This window comes from Mus pahari, chromosome 15 (genome assembly GCF_900095145.1).
Source record: "Mus pahari chromosome 15, PAHARI_EIJ_v1.1, whole genome shotgun sequence".
Lineage (NCBI taxonomy): Eukaryota > Metazoa > Chordata > Mammalia > Rodentia > Muridae > Mus > Mus pahari.
Window position 1 is genome coordinate 16,396,495 of NC_034604.1, and position 24,614 is coordinate 16,421,108.

A 24,614-nucleotide genomic window follows, 5' to 3' on the forward strand; every position below is an offset into this window, starting at 1 on the left:
GGGTGGGTAGGGGAGCAGGGGCGAGGGGAGGGTATAGGGAACTTTCGGGATAGCATTTGAAATTTAAATAAAGAAAATATCTAATAAAATAAAATAATAAGTTAACATAAAATAAAATAAAATAAAATAAAATAAAATAAAATAAAATAAAGGAGGGAGCCGCAATTGAGGGAATGTCTCCAGAAGATAGACCTCTAGGCAAGCCTGTGGTGCATTTTCTTGATTAATGATTGATATGGGAGAATCCACTTCGCTGTGGGTGGGGCAGCCCCTGGTAGATGGACCTGGGTACTCCAAGAAAGCAGGCTGAACAAGCTATGAAGAGCAAGCCAGTAACCAGTTCCTCCCTCTAGGTTTCTGCCCATTTGGCGTTTCTGCCTTGGCTTTCTTCAGTAGGTTGTGATTCAGGATTTGTAGGTCAAATAAATCCTTTTCTCCCTAAGTTGCTTTTGGTAATAGTGTTTCATAAGAGCAATAGTAACGCTAACTAAGAGGGCGTTTTTAAAATAAAAAATTCTAATGATTTCTCTGCCAACAGTTTCCCCATGAGTTTAGTTAAAGACTTCTATTGACAGCAAGGGAAGGGCAATGACCTGTTCCATTCACATCGTGGGCAAGGCACCTTGAGTATAAAGAAAGGATAAACCCAGATAATGTGTCCTGTGTTCCTCAGCACGGGTCTATGAGGCTGTGAGAGGTTAATTGCTCAAGCCTGGCTACTCTGTTTCCGAGCTGTAAGATGTGTGCCCAGGGTTACATGTGTAAAAGCTAACACATGCCAAGCTTTCGGGCCTGCCAGACATCAATCTATGCAGGCTAACTCAACTCTTTGACCTGAAGCTGACAGTCAATGAAAAGGAAGGTTGGCCTGATGCTTTCAGGTCAGAAATTCTAAATTTCTATAATTTTTCAAGACAGGGGTAAGCTGCTGACAGAGGCATAAAATGAAGTTTTGAGCCAAGCTGCTCTGGTACAGGATAAAGGATACACTGAGAGCTGTCTTTTTGTTAAACCCATGCTTCTTCCAGACATCTTTCCTCTGCTCCTTACCCAGCCTCACTGATGCTGAAGAGAAATGGGACATTCCGAGAAATGGGCTTTTCTTCCACAATCCTAGAAGGTCATAAGAGCAGGACTTGAATGCGTATGGTCTCATTCTTTCTTTCTTTCTTCCTTCCTTCCTTAAGACAAGGTCTCAATATACATCCCATTCCAGCTCCTGACTGTATAGCTGAGGATGACCCTGAATTCCTTAACCCCCTGCCTCCACCTCCCAAGATCTGGGATTACTTAAAACAGCCACATCTGGCCGGGCTGTGGTGGCGCATGCCTTTAATCCCAGCACTTGGGAGGCAGAGGCAGACGGGTTTCTGAGTTCGAGGCCAGCCTGATCTACAAAGTGAGTTCCAGGACAGTCAGGGCTACACAGAGAAACCCTGTCTCGAAAAACAAAAACAAAAACAAAAACAAAACAAAACAAAAACCAGCCACGTCTGGTTTTAAATGCTATTGTAGAGATGGAACAGAGAAATTCCTACATGCTAGACAAGAACTCTAGCATCTAAGCCACAGCCACAGCTCATGATCTCACTAGGCCTTCCAGTTGGAAGAGAGTGGTATGGAAATAGTGGCAACAACATGAGGTGGCCACTTAAAAACATTTCTCTACAAGGAAACAGCATGATGAGTCTGCCAGTGGAGGAGAGACACCCGAGGTAGACAGAGATACAAGCATTCCAAGACATGCACAGCTACAATGGCTCCCAATGAGATGTGAAGAATGTGTTCTATTCTGAGAGGAATGTCTTCTAAAAAAGCCCCTCCCTTGGGCTTCCCTGCTGACCTAGCAGCCCTAGAGCTCAGAGGAAGTCTTCTGTTTTGGTTCCTCCTAAAACACCATCAAAAAGCAACTTTGGGGGGGGGGAGGTCTATTTTAGCTTATGAGTTCTAGTCCAGTCTCAAGGGAAGTCGAGGTAGAAGCTCAAGGTGGGAACCCAAAAGCAGGAACGGAAGCAAAGATATGGAGGAGTACTGCTCACAGGCTTGCTCTCTGAAGCTTGTTCAGCTTTTCATTACAATCCAAAATCACTGCCCAGGGATGGCACTTCCCACCATGAGGTAGGCCCTCCCACACTTTTGTTATCATTATTATTATTGTTATTGTTATTATTATTATTATTATTAATGCCTACACAGAGTTGCCTACAAGTCAACCTGATGGAGGCAATTCCCAAGTGGCTTGAGTTTATATCAAGACAGCAAAAACTAATGAGCACAAACCAATTTGTTGAAACATTAATCTCTTCCTGATCAAGCACAGTTTGGATGCTTCCATTGTTTGTGCCTTAATCTCTGAGTCTGCTCCAAAAACTTCTTGGGTAATAGGGTAACAGTGGTAAGCGAAACCAGGAAGTACCTTTCAGAGGGAACTGGAAGAGGTTGCCAGAAAAACTATGTGCACCCAAAGAGCTAAAGGAAAGCAGTGAGTCTAAAGACATGGCCTGTGTGCTCTAAAGAGCTCAGGAGCCCATGGTGACCAGCTTCCCAGCTAAAATGAGAACACATCACGTCTGGCTCAATATGCCTACTTGTGGAAGAGCTACAGCTCTAAGCTGCTTCCTACTCTAAACATAGGTACTAGGCAAGTCAAAAAGAGAGGTGAAGTTTCAGGATTGACGGATTGAGAAGAAAGAGGCAGCCGTGGTGTGTAGGTGGAGGTCTGGGTACAACAAAGCTTTTGAAAGGAAAAGAGCCAGGAAATTTTCATGTTCCTTTCTTCCTTCTCCTTTCCTCTTTTCTGGGTCTTTGACTATGTCTCCTCTAAGCCTCACTAACTACTCCTTCGCAAGATCCTCATCAGTGCTTCAACCCTACGTTGATGTCAGTGTTTCCCAAGAGCACTGAGCAGCTTCAGTCTGAATCACCTGCCGTGCACTTTATTACATATGCCAGGTTACAAGCATGTTAGCTCAGTTCCTGACCTACTCAACGGGTTCTAGTTGCTCAAGGGCAGATTGCAATAAAACTCACCTTGCCGTTAGTATCTGGTGCTAAGTTTCGCCCTCAAGAAAAGCTTTGACTCATTGCTTGAACTCTGCCCAGAACATCCTTTCCTAGATGAACCTTCAAGGTGTCCTCCATCAGGACCAAGAGAACATCTTGCTCTTGCTGAGCATCAATGGATACCTGGAGTAGACACATAAGTGTGGCAAAGGGCTTTCCAGTGCTTGGCCCAGCATTCAAAGGAATCTGAAGGTGGTACTAACTCAGAAATGGATTGATGCTTTTTAGTAGCACAAGTGCCCACGCATACACATACACATTTGCACACAAATGCATGTGTAATTTATAAAATACAAAACCATTTCAAGTCACCATTGACTTTATTGTATCTGTGGAGTGCACTGTAACTGTCTTCAGACACACCAGAAGAGGGTATCAGATCCCATTACAGATGGTTGTGAACCACCATGTGATTGCTGGGAATTGAATTCATAATCTCTGGAAGAGCAGTCAGTGCTCTTAACTGCTGAGCCATCTCTCCAGCCACCCACCGTTTTGCTTCTACTTGTTATTTGTGTGTGTTGGGAGAGGGGAAAGTAAATGTCACAGCACATGTGTGGAGGTAAGAGGAAAACTTTCAAGAATCCATTCTCTGCTTCCACATGGAACTCAGGGATAGAATTCATGTCATCAGACTAGTGCGGCTAGCACTCTATGCACGCACACACACACACACACACACCCCACAGATACATAGACACATACACATACTGCATAGACACACATACCACACATAGAGAGATACATGCATATACCACACAGAGACAGACAGACAGACACACACACACCACATGCAACTCATGTGGAGGTTAGAGGTTCATAGCAAGTATCATTTTTGCAGACTAGCTTTGTGTCAATTTGATACAAGCCAGAATCAATTGGGAAAGGGGACTCTCAATTAAGAAATGCTTTCATACGACTGGCCTGTAGATCTGCAGTACACTTTCTTAGTTACTGATTGATATGGTCAGGCCACCCCTGGGCAGGTAGTTCCGCCGTGTGTAAGAATGCAGACCTAGCAAGCCATAAGGGGTGGAGCCAGTAAGCATCTTCCTCCATGGGGTCTGCTTCAGCTCCTGCGTTGCTGGAGTGCCTGCCCTGACTTCCTTCAATGACAGACTGTGATGTGAAAGAATAACAAACCCCTTCCGCCCCAAGTTGCCTTTGGTCCTGGTGTTTTAACTCTAATACAAACCCAAACTAAGACAATTCTTTCTTTACCTTACTTGTGAAAAAGAGGCTTTTGCTGAACCTGTGCTCATTGATTCTACTGGACCAGCTGGCCAGCAATCCCTAGGGAGCCTTCTGTCTCTGCTCCCCAGTTTTTCAGTGGGAACTGGAGAGCTGACTCAGGTCTTCACACCCATGCATGGCAAGCACCTTACTGAGTGAACCACTTCCCCCGGCCCACAGAAAACTGTTGACACCAAAAAAGCCATTGTATCCTATCAAAAAATGTTTGGAATCGCTGACCCACACTTCAAACGCTGGCCTCCTCTCTGTGCATTTAATCACATGGATTGCTGTTCTCCACACCCGGAGCCCAGTTCCTTATTTACAAACTCACCTAGTCTAACAAAATGTCTCTGAAGTCATCAAAGCTCAGTGCTTGGGTCAAAGTTTAAATGTTACTGATGCAACCACCAGCCTCCGCAATCCCCAGTAGATGCAAACACACCCACTGGAGATGTGCTTTAATGAGTTCTTTTTTTACTGACAGCAAACAGAAAGACCCAGCTCCAGTTGTCCTTCCCAGGTACAAATTATTCTGAATTCTTCTTTTGTGTGGCTGGTGACTGAAGGAAAGTCATGTTTCACATTGATAGGCAGCCCAAAACTCCTTTTTCTCTTGACTTAATTTGATACCTTTAGTCCTACAAATTATCTGCTGTATAGATATGAGATATAGGTAGGTAGGTAGATGATAGATAGATAGATAGATAGATAGATAGATAGATAGATAGATAGATAGATAGATAGATAGATCATTCCAGTGTCATAAAAATTCCTTATATGTCTATATACTTTAGAAACTTGAGTGGTAATTACTGGTCAAGTAAAAATAGGTGCAAACCCTAATGGGCTTACATAATTTACTTTGATAAGAATTGCAGTCAGGGCAGAAATAAAATAGGTCTCAGATGATGACTGATGTCCAAAAATTTTGAGACCTGGCACTAGGCTGCCAGGGGGCCTCAACTTTTTCTGTTAAGTAACCACTAAGAAACAACCAAAGGGAAAAGGGCTTAAATGGAAATGGTGGCGGCTGTGCCAGGCTACCAGTTTGCTTCTCCCTGGCTAAGTTAACATTTATAAATCACCTTGGACCATCATCTGGGCTGTGCTTCTCCATTCCTGCCTTCAAGCAGAAACTGTTCTCATCATTCCTTAACAGAGGACTCTCATCTTATAGGCTGTGTAAAATAGCACAGATAAAGAGCTACTACCAGACAAACTTGTAGTTAAACCAAGATTTTTCAAAGGTCCAAAGTCTGTGTTTTCTACCAGTGGACACTGCCTTTCAGGTAAGGCATTGTTTTGTTGCCTAGCAACCCTTCCTCCAGTCAGGGTAGTATGGGACAGATTCAGCTATGGTCCTCACTTTAAAAAGTAGGGAGATGTTTTGAAGGCTTAAAAAGTGGTGCTACCAAACATTCAAACTGTGCCCTTACACAAGAGTCCCAGATAAGTTTTTAGATCAATATTGCTCAACCACCTCTACAAGACAAATAAAATCCATCCATATATGTCCCAACAACTAATATAATTTCCTTACTAAAATGTGCCATATTGAGCAGGCAAGATGACTCATAGGTTAAAAGGCATTAGCTGCCACAGCCAGCCATTTGAGTTAGACCCCCACGATGTTCGTGGTGTGGGGAGAGAACAAAGGTATGCATGTTGTCCTCTGATCTCCATGCCCATGCCATGACACGTGTGAACATATATAAATTCAAAAAATAAATAGTTTAATGCGTATGGTGGCATGTGTTTATAATCCCAGAACTCTGGAGGCAGAAGATCAGGAATTCAGTCATTCTTTGGTGTATGGTAATTTTGAGGCCTGTCTGGGCTACATGAGATTCCGTCTCAGGAAAAAAAAAAAATTCCGCCACTGGGCTGAGAAGAAGGTTTAATGAAAAAACACTCACTGCTCCAACACGTGAACCAGAGCTCAGATCCCCAGAAAGCACATAAAAGTCGGACAGGTAGAGCAGAAGCCTGTAATCCCAGGCCTGAGGAGGTGGAGACATGGGATCCCAAGGACAAGCTTGCTAGCAAAAATAGCCAAGACTGGCAAACTCCAGGATCAGGGAGACTCTGCCTCAATAAACAAAGTGGGAAATAAAGTCACTTGACATCAAATGTGGCAGCCCCCCCACACACACATGCAAATTCACATACACACGTGCACACCAAAAAACATTAAAAAGAAAAAAAAAGGGTCAAGAATCAACACCTGGAGCTCCAGCTGCAGATGCAAGAGCCACTGTGTATTGCTCCAAGCACAGATGCACACTTCTCTTGAGGTCTCCAGATGGAAACTAAGATAGTTAAGGACCCCTCGGGATGGCATGATGTATAACAAGCAGTTTACCTATTCCAGGAGCTGGCTTCCACCCTCAGCCCTCTGTGGGATGGAGGGGTTTAAGAGACTGCAAAGTTTTGGTCTGCAAAGCTATGACTGTTCCATACCTCCTAATGGCGACATGCCCTGGACCAACCATATACAAACCATCACACACACACACACACACACACACACACACACACACACCAAATAAACAGTAAATTTTAAAAAGAAAGAAATATTGGTAACCGTGTATGGTTACCACTCAGCCCAGCCTTTACAATGTGCCTCACTCACCCTCAAACACTGCCCTGCTAACGTGATGGAAGCCAAAGTCTTCAGCATTGTTCACAGACATAGAGGATAACGACAATAATCTGGCTTTCTTTCTTCTGATTCAGGGTCTTACATAACACAGGCTGGCCTCACTCTCCATGTGGCCTAAGACCTTGTCCAGTGCTAGGCCTGAGGCATCACCACTCAATCATAACATTGCTCAGTAAGCACTTGCATCACATGTCCTGTGCCTAGCCCCCGTGCCATGGAATATGGAGGTGCAGCACCCAAGAGAAAATGTAAGACCAACTCTCATGAACGGCACAGTTGTTTAGGAGAGGCAGAGTATTCGCGGGCAGCCAGCCGCTGTCTGGGAAAAACTGTCAGATGTCTCTTGATTGCTAGGGAAACGAATGTCTCCTTACTGTGAACATGCACTGGTGACTTCCGAATACTGGCATCCAGGCCACACGCCCAGGACACTAAATGTGAACCCACAGCCTGGTTTCCACCAAGCCCTGTCTCCTAGGCTGCCATTTCCAGCTGCTGTCTAGACATGAGTGCCGGGGGAACAAATGTGTAACATCAGCATTTCCAAAACTAGATTCATTCTTAATGTATTTCTAACTATAAACTAATGACTTCACTATCTGACCGCCCCTCCCCCAAGCCAAATAAAATATCCAAGTCACCTTTCCTCTTCCTTCTCAATTTTTGGTCCTGATGTCACTAGACTTATTCTTTTAATTTACTTGCATCTTTAATTATGTATATGTGTGTATGTCTGAGTGGAGGGTGTTTGCACATAAATGAATGTGCACACAGGCCAGCAGAAGGCCTTGGACCACCCTGGAGGCTAGAGCTATAGCTGTGAGTGACCTGAGGATCAAACTTGGAACTTCTGCAAGACTAGTATATGCTCTTTTCTGCTGCGGCATCATCTCTCCAGCCCCAATTCACTTGGTTTTGTTTTTTACCTCTGAAGACAGTCTCTTCTCTCGTCTTTTCTCTCAGTGATCACTGCTTCTGATCTGAACACTTCAACAACGCTTGTTTCTTCTGACAATTATAGTGATTCAGAAAGGTTATGTCCCAGGTAGCCAATCTGCCAGAGTTTAATTGGGTTTTGTTTTTATTACATTACATTTCCTATGTGAGTGTGCACTAGCTACTGTGCATATATGGAGGTCAGAGAGCAACTATGTGAGTCTATACTCCACCATGTAGGTCTCAGGGATCAAACTCAGTTATCAAGCTTGGTGGCAGGCACCAATGAACCACCTACCTCATCAGCCTTTCAGTTAGTGTTAGAACCATTGCAATAAACAAGGATAGAACACAATCAAGTCATGATTCTGTCTGAATGTCGAGCAAAGGACATTGGCCTCGATTTGGCTGGCCACAGGGAAGTGAGAAAAAAGTCTTTGTAAAGAAATGTAATGCAGTCAGAGGTATGCATTAAGAAGATTAATTTTGCAACAGCTTATAGGAAAAGATTATATGGAAAATAGATTAACAGTAAGGAGATCAGTTGTGGCATAATTGAAAAAGCCTGTGTGATTAGTAATGAAGACTGGAACTCAACTGACAGCTCTGGAAAGGGAAGTCAAGGAACGGTGAGGAATATGTTGGAAGCAAGAACCATTTTAGCTTTGAGACAAAGTTTCTGCACTCATCCCAAGCTTACCTTGAACTCTTGATCTTCCTGCATCTCTGCCTTGTGTGTGCTGGAATTACAAGCATGCACTAACACACACAGCTTTTCACTATTTGTAGAAGTCTGGTGACGAATGAAAGAGACTTTCAGACTAACTCCTGAGGTTCTAAGTCCTCACTACCCAGAGCAATGAGGAGTCCATCTGAAGAGCAGTGGGCCAAGAGGAGTTTATAGAATGGGGAATTGCCAAGTTCCAACTTAGACAGGTTCAGTTTGAGGACCATCATGGCGGCACCAGCACAAGGCAGGTGGTGCGGCAAGGCAGAGCCAGGAGGAGCACCGTGACTCACCTCGAGAACAACAGCTCCGGGAGGAAACGGTCAAGGTGAGAAACTGAGAGAATACTTTGGAGTTAGTGACAAGAACTGGAGAGTAGACTATGGTGAGCTCGAGGCAGAACAAGACAGACCAGCCTTTGATAGTGATGGGATCATAGGCAAAACCACAGAAAGACTGAGTGAGACATGTCACCTTGGAAAGGGAAATGCTGGCTACATTATAGGCATTATAGGAAGGGAAGATGTAGGAAAGAGGGTGAAGATTTAATGAATAGCAGCAATTCATAGTGGGTCATTTCTCCTTTGTTAACTAAGACACACCCAGTTGTGTGTTTCTATGGTGATTCTAAATTCATTTAAGTTGACAATGATCATTAAGCATTGCAGGTGGTAACCTGGAAAAAAAAAAGGACTATCTTCTAAATGGAGAACAAAGCTAAAGGAAAACACTAAGGAAAGGTCTATAAAAGAAATCAAGGTTAATATGTAAGCCTTTAAGGACAGGTTGTAGGAGCAGGGAATAGTAAACACAGTATACATGTAGACACACAAATTGCAGCGCTGTACTAAGACTACAAAATGAGTAATCTTAGGGCATAATCAAGACTATTTTGTCATTTTTCCTTTAGACAATCTTAGATATTGTCTCCTTTCATGGATATTCCATAATCAGATAGTAGAACAAATGGCCAGGATAGGGAAAGAAAAGAGAAAAAGAATGCCGGGGACAGAGTCACTCAAACACCTGACAGTGTGGCAGAGTCTGGAAGGCCAACACAGCCCAACCTGGAGGGTTGAGAGTTCTGACAAGGGAACCAGTAACTCTGAAGACTGCTCCAGAGAAATACCACTCCTGGCAGACATCCTGGACCAGTGAAGAGGGAGCAGCAGAGGAGGGGCTCAGCGCACTGGATGAGGATGAAGTTTACAGACAGTGGCATTGCCGTTGTCTGGAATTCACTGGAAGGAACATGAGAGGGATGGTCTGAGCGCTAACAAGAGTAACTCAGTGGGGAGACCGGAAGTCAAAGATGAAGAGATGGCTAGCAGAGCAATCCTATTAGGCCACTCTGTGTTAGTGGCCAGTCAGCTGGAAACTTCTGACATGCTTGCCCATGTCTAACTGATGAGCTGGACCAGCCGACGCATCGCGTTTCACTCCCATGTGTCCCATGCTACTTCTTTCAGGACACTCAAGGGCCCTTTTGTCAGGAAGGCATGGGATCCCAACAGGGACAACTAACTAAAGTTATACTCCCACCACACTCACATAGTTGCTGGGATTACAAAAATGCCTGAGCAGCTAAGAGCAGGGGCTGCTTTTCCTGAGAATCTATGTGTGGTTCCCAGCACCCACATGGAAGCTCACAACCATCTCTAACCACAGTTCCTGGGGATCTGACGCCCTCCTCTGGCCTATTCGGGCATGACGCATACATGATGTGCACTAACATACAAGCAGGCAAAAATACCCATAAACATAATAGAATAGAATAAAATTTAATTTAAAAAATTAAATATATAATTGCTACCCTTTGAGTAACCAGCCTCAAGGGCAGCTTGATTCAATGTTTCATGGCTTCCTGTCAAAGACACTCTAATACTCTTTGGTTCTAAGCTGAGCAATTACACTGACCCCTCCATTTTTCTCCTCATGCTCCGTCCCTCTGGCACTGACCCTTGATTAACATTGTCTGTTGGAATCTTCCTTCCCTTTTATAGTCAAAGACTCACCAACAGCCAGGTTGCTACTGTTGCCCCTACAAGAGTGAGGTTTACTGAAGGCAGGGTATCTGCAGATACAGCCGAGCTCACCTTGCCTAGCAGGTATCACATGGATGAGTTTACTAATTCCCTTAAGTTGAGCAATGTTCAAGGTCCACTGGGCAGGCGCAGGACTGGTTTCATCAGAAACCCAGAGGCAAACTCACAAGTTCATAAACCCTAAAACACATATAGAAATTTCAAGAAGACAATGTTCCCTAAGGATTCCCCAAGCATATGAATCAGAAAGACCAGTGGATTCACTTCCTGCCATATTAGTGGGAAATCTTTCCTCCATGTCTTCTTGTTCCAGAGAAAGTCTTGACCATGAAACTAATTCTCTGATGGGTCCTGGGATGGCTATATTCCTTGCCCTCATCACCTCCAAGTGAGGAGGATTTTCCATGTGCCCCAGAGTATGTAATTGCTCTTATTATGTGTATAGAAACTTGAAGATGCACAGAATCTAAAAACCCCTTGTATCTACAACCCATCAGGTTCCAGGCTCTAGAATGGCTCTGACTTCTCCCTTTCTGCTTGCTCTACCACTACTCCACTACCTCCCCCTCCTCTAAGTCTCTCTTTAACCTTCTAAAAATGATACTGCTTGGCGCCAGAGAAACAGCATAGTTGGTTTAGTGCTTGCCATATAAGCCCAAGGACCTGAGTCCAATCCTATCACCCGGGGAAAAAGCATGGCAATTGTGGGAAGTATTTGTAATTCCAGAGCTGGAGAGGAGGTTCAGTAGCCAGCTGACTCAGCCTAATTAGTGAGTTCCGGATCCCAGTGAGAGACTGTGTTTAAAATAAAGTTAATGGAGAGTGAGGGACAACATCCGAGGTTAACCTCTGGCCACCACATGAGCAAAAGCACACATCTAAGATGACAAGAAGGGGGTGGGGGTGGGGACCCTGATGCTTTTGTCAGAGTCTACTCAGTTCCTAATCCTAGATTTTGAGTTTTCCTCCATTCCATGTCCTACATTAATTTCCCTCTCACTGTCAACAGCTGGGGACTCACGCACTTCTCCTTCTGAATAAGAGAAGAATCACATACACAGTTTCTTATTATACATATAGACATGTTTTCTTTCACAGTAAAAGTAAAATCTTATCCCTTTGTGAGCCCAAAGCCACTTCTGTCCATGAATTCTTGCCCAATCACCAACTGCTTCCAGTTTAAAGAACACATGTTTTCTCTAAGAGTCAAATTATAGGCAACCTGAAGGTTGCACATTGACATGCCCAAAAGTATTTCTTTTTAATTCGTTGAGTTTACAATGTCTTCTTATCTGTCATACCTCCCATGTCAGAAGAGAACAGCAATGGCCAAAATCAAAACCTGAGTCCTTTGTGGTGGATTATGGCCACAGACCAATGCAACTAATTCTAAGGAAGATGTGAGTGCAGATAAAAGATCTTTAATTCTAACTGGCACTGTTGACCCAAGCTCAGTGCAGTCTCATTGGAAACTGAGCTAACCTATGAAATAGCCAATGATATGTTTAGATCGGAAAGGTATCTGGTCTCTGCCATTTCTCCATTGGGCTGCACCATGCTCCTTTGAACCCTTCGAAGACTGTATGTAGCCAGACAGGTCTAAGTGCCGAGTGCTCTCAAACCTGTTGGGCCTCAGTAGCTGCCCAAGAACTGCAAGGAGTAGCAAAGAGAAACCAAAGGAAACCCGTCTACTTGACCAGAAGGCCTGGAACCTTCCCTCTAACCACATAAAATTGAGGAGGATAATCTTTGGAGGATTCTTGAAGCCAGAATTCTTGCCACATCGAATGTCTATGTATAAAGTCATTGAAATGTGTGTAAACAGAACAACCGATGTCAACCCAGACTAGACCAAGTCAATCATTTGAACTGCAGACAATAGACAAATGTAGGCCCCCGTGAGAGAGAGGCAGAGTAGGTTCAAGCCAGCAGAGCAACTGAGGCCAGTGCTCTTGGTGATGTCCTCATTATAGTATATGGCGGCATGCATGATATGAGTCAGGGGACATTCTTATGTAAGGGTGTTCTCAATTGTTGCTCCCAGCAATGATCAATCGTGAGACTGAAACTGAAAGGTGATGCCCTAGATAATGTTAGTCTTCAGTTGTATGGTTAGAAAACAGAGGAAGGAAGAGAAGAAAGCGCCCTTTTCATCATGTGTTCAACACCCGGGAAGAAAGACACACTGGACAAAATAGGTTCAAGCATGTTCAGTACAAAACAAAGACAAAAATCAAAACAACAACAACACACACACACACAAAAAAAAAACCCCACGTATATTCAACAATTAAGTAAGCAATCTTAGCCAGGCCCTCCCACCTAGAGAACATTCTCACTGAACACTCAAAACACTCTTGCTCCAATCCCTTGATTAACAGAAAACCACCTGACTGTTAATTAAATCAGCATTATGGTTTTAAAATGAAACTTTATGATTTTCTTAGCATTAATCAAACCCAGGACTTATCCACCTCAACGGGAGCTAACAAAATTGAATTCTTTGACCTGCAAAGATCCGGAGCCCCAAACACTGCTATTTCTTTTCTCCTAACTCTCTCACCAGGAGGTGTAGCACAAGCATTTGGCCCACCTAGTCCCCTTCCTGCTAATCAGCTTACTGCAATAGCATTAGCAAGCATTCCAGGGCCTACAGACTGCTGGCTAGGTGTTTGTTTGGACCTTCAGAAAACAAATGAAGAGATTGTTTAGGAGATGAAAAGATGTATTGAACGAGGTTGTACATTTTAAGGGAGAAGGTCGAGAAGACTCTCTAATCAAGAGCCAGCCAGGGTTGTTCATTAACTATCATATATTTGATAGTAGGGAGAGAGATGTTGTCACCAACTCAATCTCTCATTCACCTAAATGAAACATGTAAGCTATGGCACTGCAGCCAGGATATGAAGAAAATCAGTAAAGGGCTAAGCAAAGCCACCTCCTTCTAATTTAAACACTCTGTCCAATGCCCTTCTGTTCTCTGGGTAGTTGCTGTTAGTATTACCCCAGCACAGGCAGTGTCTTCAGCAGAAGCCCCATGAAGGCGGTGGTGAATTTTGACACGAGTCCATCCCTCTTTGTGGATTCCTGTAACCATCCTCTGAGAAGAGTTTTTACAAATTCAACTCAATATGCGAAAGCACACCTTCCTGTCCTTAGAAAAGTCTGTTTATCCATGGGACCCGTTCACAGCACAAAGTGAGTTGCACAAAAGCACTTGGGCTTCTCCAGGGAGGCAACTGCCCTTTATCTCACACCCATGTCTTGGGCAGCAAGTGCTTTCTTACTCTGTCCATTTTTTCTGGCCTTCTCTGTCACATAAAATCCTGCCCGACCTTTGACTCAAACTCCAGACAGTCTACCTGCTGATCGCCCAGCCCCTGTTCAAACATGTCCTAACACTCTGTCTCTGCAAGGGTCATCCGTAGTTTTCCATCTTACCCAACATCCTCCCAGCGCTTCAAAGCACCTCACCTTTTCTTCGCATACTTGTCTCTTTCAAATTGAAGTTTAAAAAATTGGTTTCTAGGCTGATGTAGGTCTAAAAAACAAGCAAATCAAAGACCCGAGGGTGTTCTAATTTACTGGTTGGTCGGAACTACCAGTATGTTATGGTCAGAGATAAATTTGGGATCCTATACTTAGATTAAAATTATAAAAAGACAGAGTGGAAAGGATCTCTGTGAGTTCAAGGTTAGCCTGGTCTATGTGTAGTGAGCTCCAGGCTAGCCACAGCTGCAAAATGAGATTCTGTTCCTAAACAGCAAACCAAAAACGAAATAGAATTGGTAAATGAGCATAGCTCATTATGATGAATGCTCTTTAGTTGTGTTAGGCACAGGGCTGGGTGAGGCGTCACAATGATAATAGTTACGGATGTACACAGGGTTTAACACTGCCTGCAGAGCACATTTGTCAAGGAAAACTAAAGCTTTCTGGCCATGTCCTCGGGGTTTACATGACCTTATCTGAAATGTGTGTCCAGTTCGGTTATCTGAAATGTGTGTCCAATTCAATTATCTGGAGTGTGTAATCTGCTTCAGTGCCTCACAGTGGAAGAGAAACATTGACCAGTAGGAGGAAGCCAGATGACAAAGTCTGGGAAGAGAGGGTTCCAGGTCCTGTGTCTGACGAGGAATCTCTCAAAGAGGTGGGCATGTTTATTTGGCAAAAGAAAATATGCTATCAGAAGACCAGTAATCATAACAAATTTATAAAGAGGCTGGGTTTTGTCATGGATCAAGAATATGGGATGTGCATTAAAAACAGACAGACAATCAGACGCTGAAGTAAGAGCGCACCAGTCGTCATGTAATCTGGGAGGGAAGTCGGGAAACTGAGATGTCCCAACATGGGACCCTATAGATTATTTTCATGTGAATGTAAGGTAACCGCTGTCATCTTCCAGTTTCTCAAGACAAGCCAAAGTCCAGGTTTTAATGCAACATGGTTCCATTTGCAATTTTTGCAAATATTTCAAAATCCTAGAGAAATGGTAGAGCCCGTGATCAGGTGGCAGCCCAGCTTTGCCACTTTACAAGATCCTGGGAGGCAATTCTTGGTTTCAACGGAGTGTAGAATTTAGTAGTGTGGAGTTAACATGCGTGGGTGAGAGATTTTACTGGGTAGTGATTCTGTATGGAGAGGGCTTTCCATCACATTCTGAGCAATGGAAAGTGATGACGTCAACCTTGATTGACAATGCACAAGAAAGCATCTTCTTAGGCACAGATATTAAATGGAATCATCTGGCATTCGTATTTTTCAGTTTCTAAAATGCCTTTATATCTTGTCACATTTAAAGTTCTTAGAAAATCTCCTTCAAAGAGAAATGCGATGTTTCTGATTTACAAGTGTGTGGGCTGATATCTGAGATAGGAAATCATCTCCAGAAGCAAGCAGGACATTGAGTAGCAGATCTGGGATTGGGTATGTCAGAGCCTCCAACGCTGTCAGACTCAAAGGTGCAGGACAATAAGTAGTCTTGCTATGACTGCATCTTCTCATTGTTGCTTTTGGACGGTTGCCCTCTTTCCCAAAGGTGTCTGTCTGCCCATTTCGTAGAGCGAGTGTTCTGATACTCTAATCTCCCTAGGCAAGGTTCATATTTGAGTAGGTTACTTATTCTCCCTTTGTTGACTAAGTCAATAATCAGCATCAGCAGGTTTGGAGTCAGATTGGCAGGGATCAGCAGCCTGGCTTGGAAGGAGGGGGTATAAAAGCCCCTTCACCAGGAGAAGCCATCACAGAGATCCATAAGCTCCTGAGAGGATGGCTTCCCTTCGACTGTGCCTCCTTTGCCTCGCTGGACTGGTGTTTGTGTCTGAAGCTGGCCCTGCGGTGAGTGATCCCGCGAGTGATCCAGACATGGCAGTTAGACCTTAGATAAAGAAGAAGTACCTTCCTGCAGATTTGGGAACTAGTTGTGCATTAGGACAAGAGAACTCAGACTCTATATTTACCATTAGACTCCAAAGAGAAGTCCTCTGGCTCTTCCTTCTGCTGCTTTAGCACACTGAGTCTTTAATGCTCAGCCTCTGGTGTCCTTAGGTAATAAAGATATGAAATAAACATAGAAATAAAGATATAAAAGGGCTGGATGTATAGTTTAGTGGTCTAGTGTATGCCTAGTATGTGAAAAACCTTCTGTTCAATCTCTAGCAGTAGAAAAAAAAAGATACATTCTCAGTGGGGCTGTTAATATTGAATTCTCATAAAGTCTTTAATATATTTAGTATGCCTATTATATGGTTATATTTTAGTTCTTTAGTTAATCAAAATGTATTATTGATTTTTTTGTCTTTTTTTTTTTTTTTTTTTTTTTTTTGGCCAATACTCTATTCCAGTCTTTGATAAAGTCCTTTAAAAGAGTTAATCAGTATAATTAAATGAGTTAGGAAGTATGTGAGGGTTATTTTACAACCAGAGGGAATTGCTATAGCAACAGCTGATTAGAATGATCGCAAGAAAAAGCCCATTCTGTCTTTTTGCACCGTGCACCTTTCAGTGGCTCCATTCAGATGGAGAGACAAACAGAGCAATGGCTCTCAGAGGGCCTATTTTCCCTTTGAACATTCATTATCCATATCCCTGGTGCTCAGCAGTGCATCTGGGGGCAGAAACTGCTCTTGCTTTGGAAACAATGCTGTCTATGTCATACTGGATAAAGAAGCTCATTAATTGTCAACACTTATGTTATCGTAATGGGATCAGCATGTACTTTTGGTTTTGTTCCAGAGTCTATCACCGGAAAGAACAAGCCGGTTTACTCTGATCCATTTCACTGACATTTCTCTTGTCTCCTCTGTGCCCAGGGTGCTGGAGAATCCAAATGTCCTCTGATGGTCAAAGTCCTGGACGCTGTCCGAGGCAGCCCTGCTGTAGATGTGGCCGTGAAAGTGTTCAAAAAGACCTCTGAGGGAGCCTGGGAGCCCTTTGCCTCTGGGTAAGCTTGTAGAACAGCCCACCATGGGACCAGTTCCAGGTTCCCATTTACTCTTGTGCATGTTAGATTCAGGCACACACAACTTACCAGCTAGAGGGCTCAGAGAGAGGGCTCAGGAGCTAAGGGCACTTACTGCTCTTGTAAGAGACACAGGTTTAATTCCTAGCACCAGAATGGCAGCTCATAACCATCTGAAACTCACAGTCTCAGGGGATCTGGGGATCTCATATTCTCTTCTGTCCACCATGTGTTTGGTACACAAATTCACATGCAGGCAACAAATCATTTAAACAAAAAAAACAAACAAACCTGTTAGCTAAAGAAGATTAGAAGGTTAAAGGCATGGGCAGAGACCTTTTGTTTTGTTTTGTTTTGTTTTTTGAATATTTTCTTTATTTACATTTCAAATGTTATCCCCTTTCTCAGTGTCCCCCCCCAGCCCCCCAGCCCATTCTCTCCTCCCTTTCTTCTATGAGGGTGTTCCCCACCCACCCACTCTCACCTTCCTGCTCTCGAATTCCCCTACACTGGGACATTGAGCCTTCACAGGATCAAGGGCCTCTCCTCACATTGATACCCAACAGTGTCATCCTCTGCTACATATGTGACTGGAGTCATGGGTCCCTCCATGTGTACTTCTTGGTTGGTGGTTTAGTCTCTGGGAGCTCTGGGGGATCTGGTTGATTGATATTATTGTTCTTCCTATGGGGTTGCAAACCCCTTCAGCTCCTTCAGTCCTTTAACTCCTCCATTGGGGACCCCGAGCTCAGTCCAATGGTTGGCTGTGAGCATCTACCGACAGAAGTCTTTTTTAAGAAAGCTGCTTTCTTGTGTTGCGTAGAGCATGTCCAGGAACCAGAGCACAGTCCAAGACTGAAGGGAGGAAAAGGGGAGAGTCAGTAACCCCACTGTTTCATAGTGATTTGCAACCCTTTTACATCACAGCCCACTTGAAGCAGATAATGAAAGTTATAGTCTCCAGGGACTGAGAAGATGGCTCAGTCGGTGAACTGAATGCTCAGAAAATGGGGGCTTGAATGTGAGTTCCCAGACTCTGTTTAGGATGCCCAGCATCGAAGTGCATGCTTATAACACCAGCCTGGAGGTAGAAGCTTAGAAACAAGGGGACCCTGAAGTTGTTTGTTCACCAGTGTCCCTGAGTGGGTAGGTTCATGTTTGGTGAGAGACCCTGTCTCAAAAATCAAGGTGTAGAATAATTGAAACTATCTAGCTTTGAGCTTTGATCATGCAAATGTGTACACATACACAAAAAATGCACGCACACACACAAAATGCACATACAGAGAGACAGACAGACAGACAGAAACAGAGAAAGACAGAGAGAAAAGGAGAAAGTAAAAAACAAATAATTTAAAGACTCCATGGCCACAAAGAGGCTCAAAGACAAGCATGTATAAAACCATACACATGTAATTTTAGGAGTTTTCAGATTCCCTGGTACCCATGGGTGATGCACAAGATTTGAATCCCAGTCTTAAAATCTTATGAAGGGTGTGTTCATGTGTGCTTATTTATTGATGAAAGGAAAGGAAGTGGCAGAGCACCCTTCTGGAGCTTTACTGCATTGCCCAGAATCAGGGGTTGTCTAAATGCGCACTCAGAACAGAGTAGCTCTGGGCAAGGGGAGCAACCATGAATCTTAACAAGAAACACATCCCGAGAGATCTGCCAGGCAAGTCAACATGACTTCCCACCGGTGCTAGCCACTTCCCAACAATTTTGTGCTGTCCTGGGTTTTTGTTTTTGTTTTTGTTTTTGTTTTTGTTTTTTGGGGGGTTTTTTGTTTTGTTTTTTTAACAAAGCGATTTCAAAGAAAATTTTAATTAAACAAACAAACCAAACAAAGACCCCCCCTTAGCACTTAGCAGAACAGCTATGCAGTTATGACTCCTGGGTGGAGACTTTATATCAAGCTTTAATTGAATACCTAGAACTACTAGTGTTCTTCATTGATCATTGGGAAGGTCATTTTTTTTTTGGTGCTGTTTTAAGTTTCTATTTGTTAATGTCTTCATAATTATATAAGTGTTGAGCACAGCATGCAAAGTGGTTAGGGAAATCTAGTTGGAGTGGAATGGATACCCATATATTCAGACGTTCTTGAGACTCTTCTTTCTTGTACCCAGATCAAAAAAAAAAAAAAAAAATGAAGATGAGACACAGTCAGAGTCACTAAAACCAGCTGCTACCTTTATCTGTCTTGGTTGTAATTATGTGGGGAGCAGTTTCTAACATTGCCATTATTGAACTGACGCCTAGGTGGAAATGGAAGTCACTTGGTATTTCTTCTTGGCAAAGAATTACTGAATGGATTAAATTTCCAAAAGGAGAAGTCAGTTACAAGTTTTTTCCTTTGTTTATTAGGCTTTCTGCTATGATAAATTACACTACTTCCATAAGTTACCCTTAGGCCATGGGACACTGAACTATCACTCTGCTGTCACAGGGGATTACAGAGTTAGTTAGGGCAGCTTGTGACACTTTCAGGGACTGTCATAAACTTTCATCAAGTCATTAATCCTGAATGCAATACTGTGTGTGTGTGTGTGTCTATGTGTGTCTGTATGTCTGTGTGTGTGTGTGTATATGTATGTATGTATGTATGTATGTATGTATGTGTATGTGTTTGCATCTCTCTGTGTGTCTGTGCTTGTGTATTTGTGTATGTGTTTATGTGTTTGTCTTTGTGTGTTGTTGGGGATTGAATACAGGGGAATACAAATGTTAAGAAAGAACTTTACCACTAAGCAACACCCGTAGGTCTTAAAGCTTTTCTTTCTTTTAAAATTTTTAATTAATTTATTTTCAGTCAGGATCTCAACACCTAATCCCATCTGCTCTAGAACTCACTATTTAAACACAATTGCCCTCAAACTTGCAGCAACCCTCCTGCCTCTTCCCTGAGAGCACTAGAATAATAACAGGTGACCCCACACACCTAGATTAAGACCTTTAAGGTAAACATTTTACTATATTTTAGTCTCATTAGACAAGATGCTACAATAAAGCTGTACATAAAGTTCTCTTGAATTTCTTGCTATTTTTATCTCAAACATAAGGATTTCCTCCCTTTTGATTCAGGTGACAGAAAAAATACACAGGTACATACATGTACACACACACCACACATACACATCACAACCACATATGTACATGTTTGTGTATTCTATCATTTGCCGTGCCACTGAACTCTTCTTTCCCCATAATTTCCTCTGGACTTGTGTGCCCTCCAGGAAGACCGCTGAGTCTGGAGAGCTACACGGGCTCACCACAGATGAGAAGTTCGTAGAAGGGGTGTACAGAGTAGAACTGGATACCAAATCATACTGGAAGACGCTTGGCATTTCCCCGTTCCATGAATACGCAGACGTAAGTGGACACACGGAGTTGTTTGGGTTTTGTTTTTAGTCTCAGGAAATTCCCTTTGCTCTTGATATACGTTGGGCATGAGTGGAAAGTGGATTCTACAGCCAGAACCATGGTGCTTGGGAAGCAAGTCTTCTGAGTTTCTCTAAAACTCACTTAGCAACATGGCCGGAACCTGTTCACATTCCTTATGGTCAACTAACTATATTTATGTAAATATTCATTTCTATGTTGAAGAAGTGTTAGTATTTGCCTTTGAGGCAACCTCCAGATACCATGGAGGGCATTTCATAGTCAAAGAGAGGGTTCCCTATGCTATTTCTCTACATTCTGGCATTTTCTTTATTCCAAAGCACATCTAGTGTCCCCAGAAGTTTGGGTAGACAATTCTTGGCAACACGGAGAATTACAACATGTTCAAAACCCAACAGCTTAATATCTAAATTATCAGGCAAACATCACATGGCGAAGGGATTTCTGAGTCAGAACTGTTTCATCCTTCTGATCAACCTACGGGGGTCTAGCCTCGTCTTACACCCATTTTACCAATGAGCTAAGAGAAGCTAAGTGCCTCATCAAAAGCACAAGACTAGCGCGAGTGAGCAAGCGACAGAGTTGGCCTCTATGTTGGTTAGTGTGTCTTCCATGCCTTCGCCAGTGTCTCTGTAAGAAATGGCACTAAATCAAAACCCAAAGCCAACAACCAGAGGCACATGAGTAATCTCTGCTCGGCATTGGGCTCAGTCTCCCTGCCTCCTCTCAGTCCTCAGTTCACAGAGGTGGCTGTCAGGCAATAGAATCCAAGCTTGTTGGTCAGACCTGGAGATAACAAATTCCATCAAAAATAGCTCCGCATGTGACCTAGTTTGCTGTCTGTTGCTATGATGCACACCATGACCGAAAAGCAACCCGGGGAGAGAAGCGTTTATTTCATCTTACAGCTTACAATTCTCCATGGAAGAAAGCCAGGTGGGAACCTGGAAGTGGAAACTGAAGCAGAGACCAGAAAGGAATGCCATTTACTGGCTTACTTAGCTCCTTTTCTTATACAGCTTAGGTCTATGTGCCCAGGGGATGGTGCTGCCGAGCATAGCCTGGGGCTAGCCTACATCAACCATTAGTCAATAAATAAATAAATAAATAAATAAATAAATAGATAGATAAATAAAAAGTTCCACAGACTTGCCTACAAGCCAATCTGATGGAGGCAATATCCCAGTGGAGGGTCCCTCTTTGCAAGTTACTCTAGTTTGTGTCAAGTTGACAAAACCTAACCCACAAAGCACAAACAGGGTCTGCCCTTGTGGCTTAGCCATGGATGACACTCTCAGATGATGGTGTTACCAGACAAACTAGAGGGGCCTGTTAGACTCTTGGGGCTAACCAAGAGTCTGGCACCTACCAAGGTAGTACTCTACTCCTCACTGGGTACCAACACCCATGTTAGCTGGGCCAGTACAGGACCCTTGCTGTTTAATTGCCCATAGACTCTGGGTCTCAGCCTGCTGGGAGTACCTGTCAGTATTCACCTCGAACACATTATTCCTGTTGGAAGACTTATCTGATTCTCTTTTAGAACTCAATCAACAAACGTTTTTATTTTGTTTTGGCTTTTTTGAGACAAGATCTCTCAACTAGCTGAGGATGACCTTGAACTGCTAATGTTCTCGTCTCTTCCTCCCAAGTGTTAGGATAAAAGACATAAACCACCACAGTGGTTTTACTTCATCCTGGGGCTCTGAACCCAGAGTTTAATGATGTCAGGCAGACACTCTATCAACTGACTCACGTTCCCACCCCATCATTCAACAAACATTTGAAAAACTAAAATCCTTCTGCCTTGAGCACTCTGCTAAATACAGCCTTTTAGTGTGGAGTATTTCCTCCCAACCAGGGTCCCAGATGACCCCATCATACATACCATGGAAAAGTAGATGTTTTTTGGAACCAATAGGTCTCTTTGCTTGGGGGAATATTTATGTGTATATGTGCACAGCCCTGTGCATGTGTGTCTGTATGCATGTGGAGGCTACAGAAAAACCTTAGATGTCATTCTCAGGCACTCTGTTCACCCCCTTCACACACCCCACACACATAAAATTTGAGGCAGAGTCTCTGATTAACCTAGAGCGCACCAGTTAGGCTAGACTGACTTGCCAGCAGACCCCAGGCTGTCTCCATCTCCCCAGCTCTGGGATTACAGACACTCTCTATCACACCAGACATTTTTACACATATTCTGGGGATCAAATTCATGCCTTCAGGCTAGCAAGTCAAGAGCTTACATGACTGAGCTCTCTTACTTGGTGGATTTTTTAAAACCACATAATATCTTTTTTTTTTTTTTCACTTCTGGGGAAGAAACAAATGAGCCTGAGTGACAATGAAACAGAAAAAAAACTTCAAGGCGTGTGTGTGTGTGTGTGTGTGTGTGTGTGTGTGTGTGTGTGCGGCACATGCCTCTCATTTAATGCTAGAGGCTACAGTAGAAAGCTCCTGAATTAGTGGCCAGCCCAGACCAAGGGCTAGGGTTGTAACTCAGTGGCAGAGGGCTTGCCTAGCATTCACAGGATTTGATCCATGATGCTGCAAATAATAATAAACAAATACAACAGTCTAAGATGATTCTCCCTTTCATTTATCTGGATGTTATTTTTGTGTTAGTTTTACTCTGTCTTCCAATCATTCTTTGCCCTATATTTGGACATTAAAAAAAAAATCTTTATTCAAAATGTGTTCAAAGCTTTATCCAAAACCTGTCCACCAAATGAGTACAATTACATACATCTTCTATACTTACCATCTGTTCCAGATTTGACTCACTCCCGGCACCTGGGATGTTGCTGCACCCATGTCTCAGATAGTCTAGTGATTTGAGAAGTGACTAGTAATTGCAAAATCCAGACTTTGTCCAGAAACTTCCATGAGCTCCAAAACTTTCATTTACATCTCTGCCAACCACAAACTGCTTGTGTTGTGGAGAGAAACCGGAGATGTCTTCCAACAGCATCTCAGCCTTGTTTCTTCCCTTAAAATATTCATCTTTTTCACGTAGAACATGCAAAGGGACAGTGGGAGCGAAATCCCTGGACTGGGACGCACGAAGCCTTCCTTTCTGGTCAGGCTCTCACTGTTGAAACGTAGGCCAGTTTCAGCATGCAGTCTGCTGGAGAATGGCTCTTGCCAAGATTCCAGGTCTGGAAGTTTGTAGTGGGGTTGTTGATTTGTTTGTGGGTGTCAGTGTTTCCACTCTCCCCATTTTTATCTGAACCCAAGAAAGGGAACAATAACCTTCAGGCTCTCTGTGACTCTGATCTAACCAGGGCCACCCACACTGCAGAAGGAAACTTGCAAAGGGAGACCTGCAATTCTCTAGGAGCTCCACACAGCTCCAAAGACGTAGGCAGCCAGCGTATTTTAACCTAATTATTCATCCTCCCAGCCCCACCCCAGAAAACAGTCAGACAATAAAAGGAAGATTAACGGGTTAGCATTGAGCTTCTTGTGAACACTTTGATGGCAGCTCCTACCTCTGGGCTCTGTTAGAACTAGCTGTCTCTCCTCTCTCCTAGGTGGTTTTCACAGCCAATGACTCTGGACATCGCCACTACACCATCGCAGCCCTGCTCAGCCCATACTCCTACAGCACCACCGCTGTTGTCAGCAACCCCCAGAATTGATGGACCCAGCCCAGGAGGACCAGGATCTTGCCAGAGCAGTAGCATCCCATTTGTACTGAAACAGTGTTCTTGCTCTATAAACTGTGTTAGCAACTCAGGAAGATGCCGTGAAACGTTCTTATTAAACCACCTGCTATTTCATTCAAACTGTGTTTCTTCTTTATTTCCTCATTTTTCTCCCCTGCTCCTAAAACCCAAAATCTTCTAAAAAAATTTTTAGAAAGTATGCGATCAAACTTTTTAAAAAAAGAAAATACTTTTTGACTCCTGGTTTAAAGGGATCCTTTCCATCTTGGGGAGGTCATGGGTGCTCCTGGCAACTTGCTTGAGGAAGATAGGTCAGGAAGCAGAGTGGACCAACCCGTTCAGTGTTTTACAAGCAAAGCATACACTAAGCTTTTAATGGTCTGTAGCCATTAAAAGCACACAATCT

General features: G+C 43.3%; 1 protein-coding gene and 1 long non-coding RNA gene across 2 annotated transcripts in view; one reads left to right on the forward strand and one right to left on the reverse strand.

The window, feature by feature from the left end:
* LOC115065508 overlaps nt 1-15,762 on the reverse strand; it is a 49,445-nt gene extending 33,683 nt beyond the window's left edge. Inside the window, exon 1 of the long non-coding RNA XR_003845288.1 lies at nt 14,971-15,762. This is a non-coding gene — a long non-coding RNA (uncharacterized LOC115065508). The remainder of the gene's footprint in view (nt 1-14,970) is intronic.
* Nucleotides 15,763-15,829: 67 nt separating this feature from the next.
* On the forward strand, nt 15,830-24,328 carry Ttr (transthyretin). Its single transcript, XM_021214883.2, has 4 exons — nt 15,830-16,009; nt 16,984-17,114; nt 20,369-20,504; nt 24,074-24,328. Exons 1-4 carry the CDS (start codon nt 15,941-15,943, stop codon nt 24,179-24,181), a joined length of 444 nt encoding a protein of 147 aa, XP_021070542.1. The 5' UTR covers nt 15,830-15,940; the 3' UTR covers nt 24,182-24,328.
* Nucleotides 24,329-24,614: the final 286 nt, after the last annotated feature.

Coding starts and splice junctions, on each gene's coding strand:
- Ttr (XM_021214883.2), top strand. CDS start 15,941: ATGGCTTCCCTTCGACTGTGCCTCCTTTGCCTCGCTGGACTGGTGTTT. Junction 16,010..16,983: donor TGTCTGAAGCTGGCCCTGCG/GTGAGTGATCCC, acceptor CTCTGTGCCCAG/GGTGCTGGAGAATCCAAATG. Junction 20,505..24,073: donor CGTTCCATGAATACGCAGAC/GTAAGTGGACAC, acceptor CCTCTCTCCTAG/GTGGTTTTCACAGCCAATGA.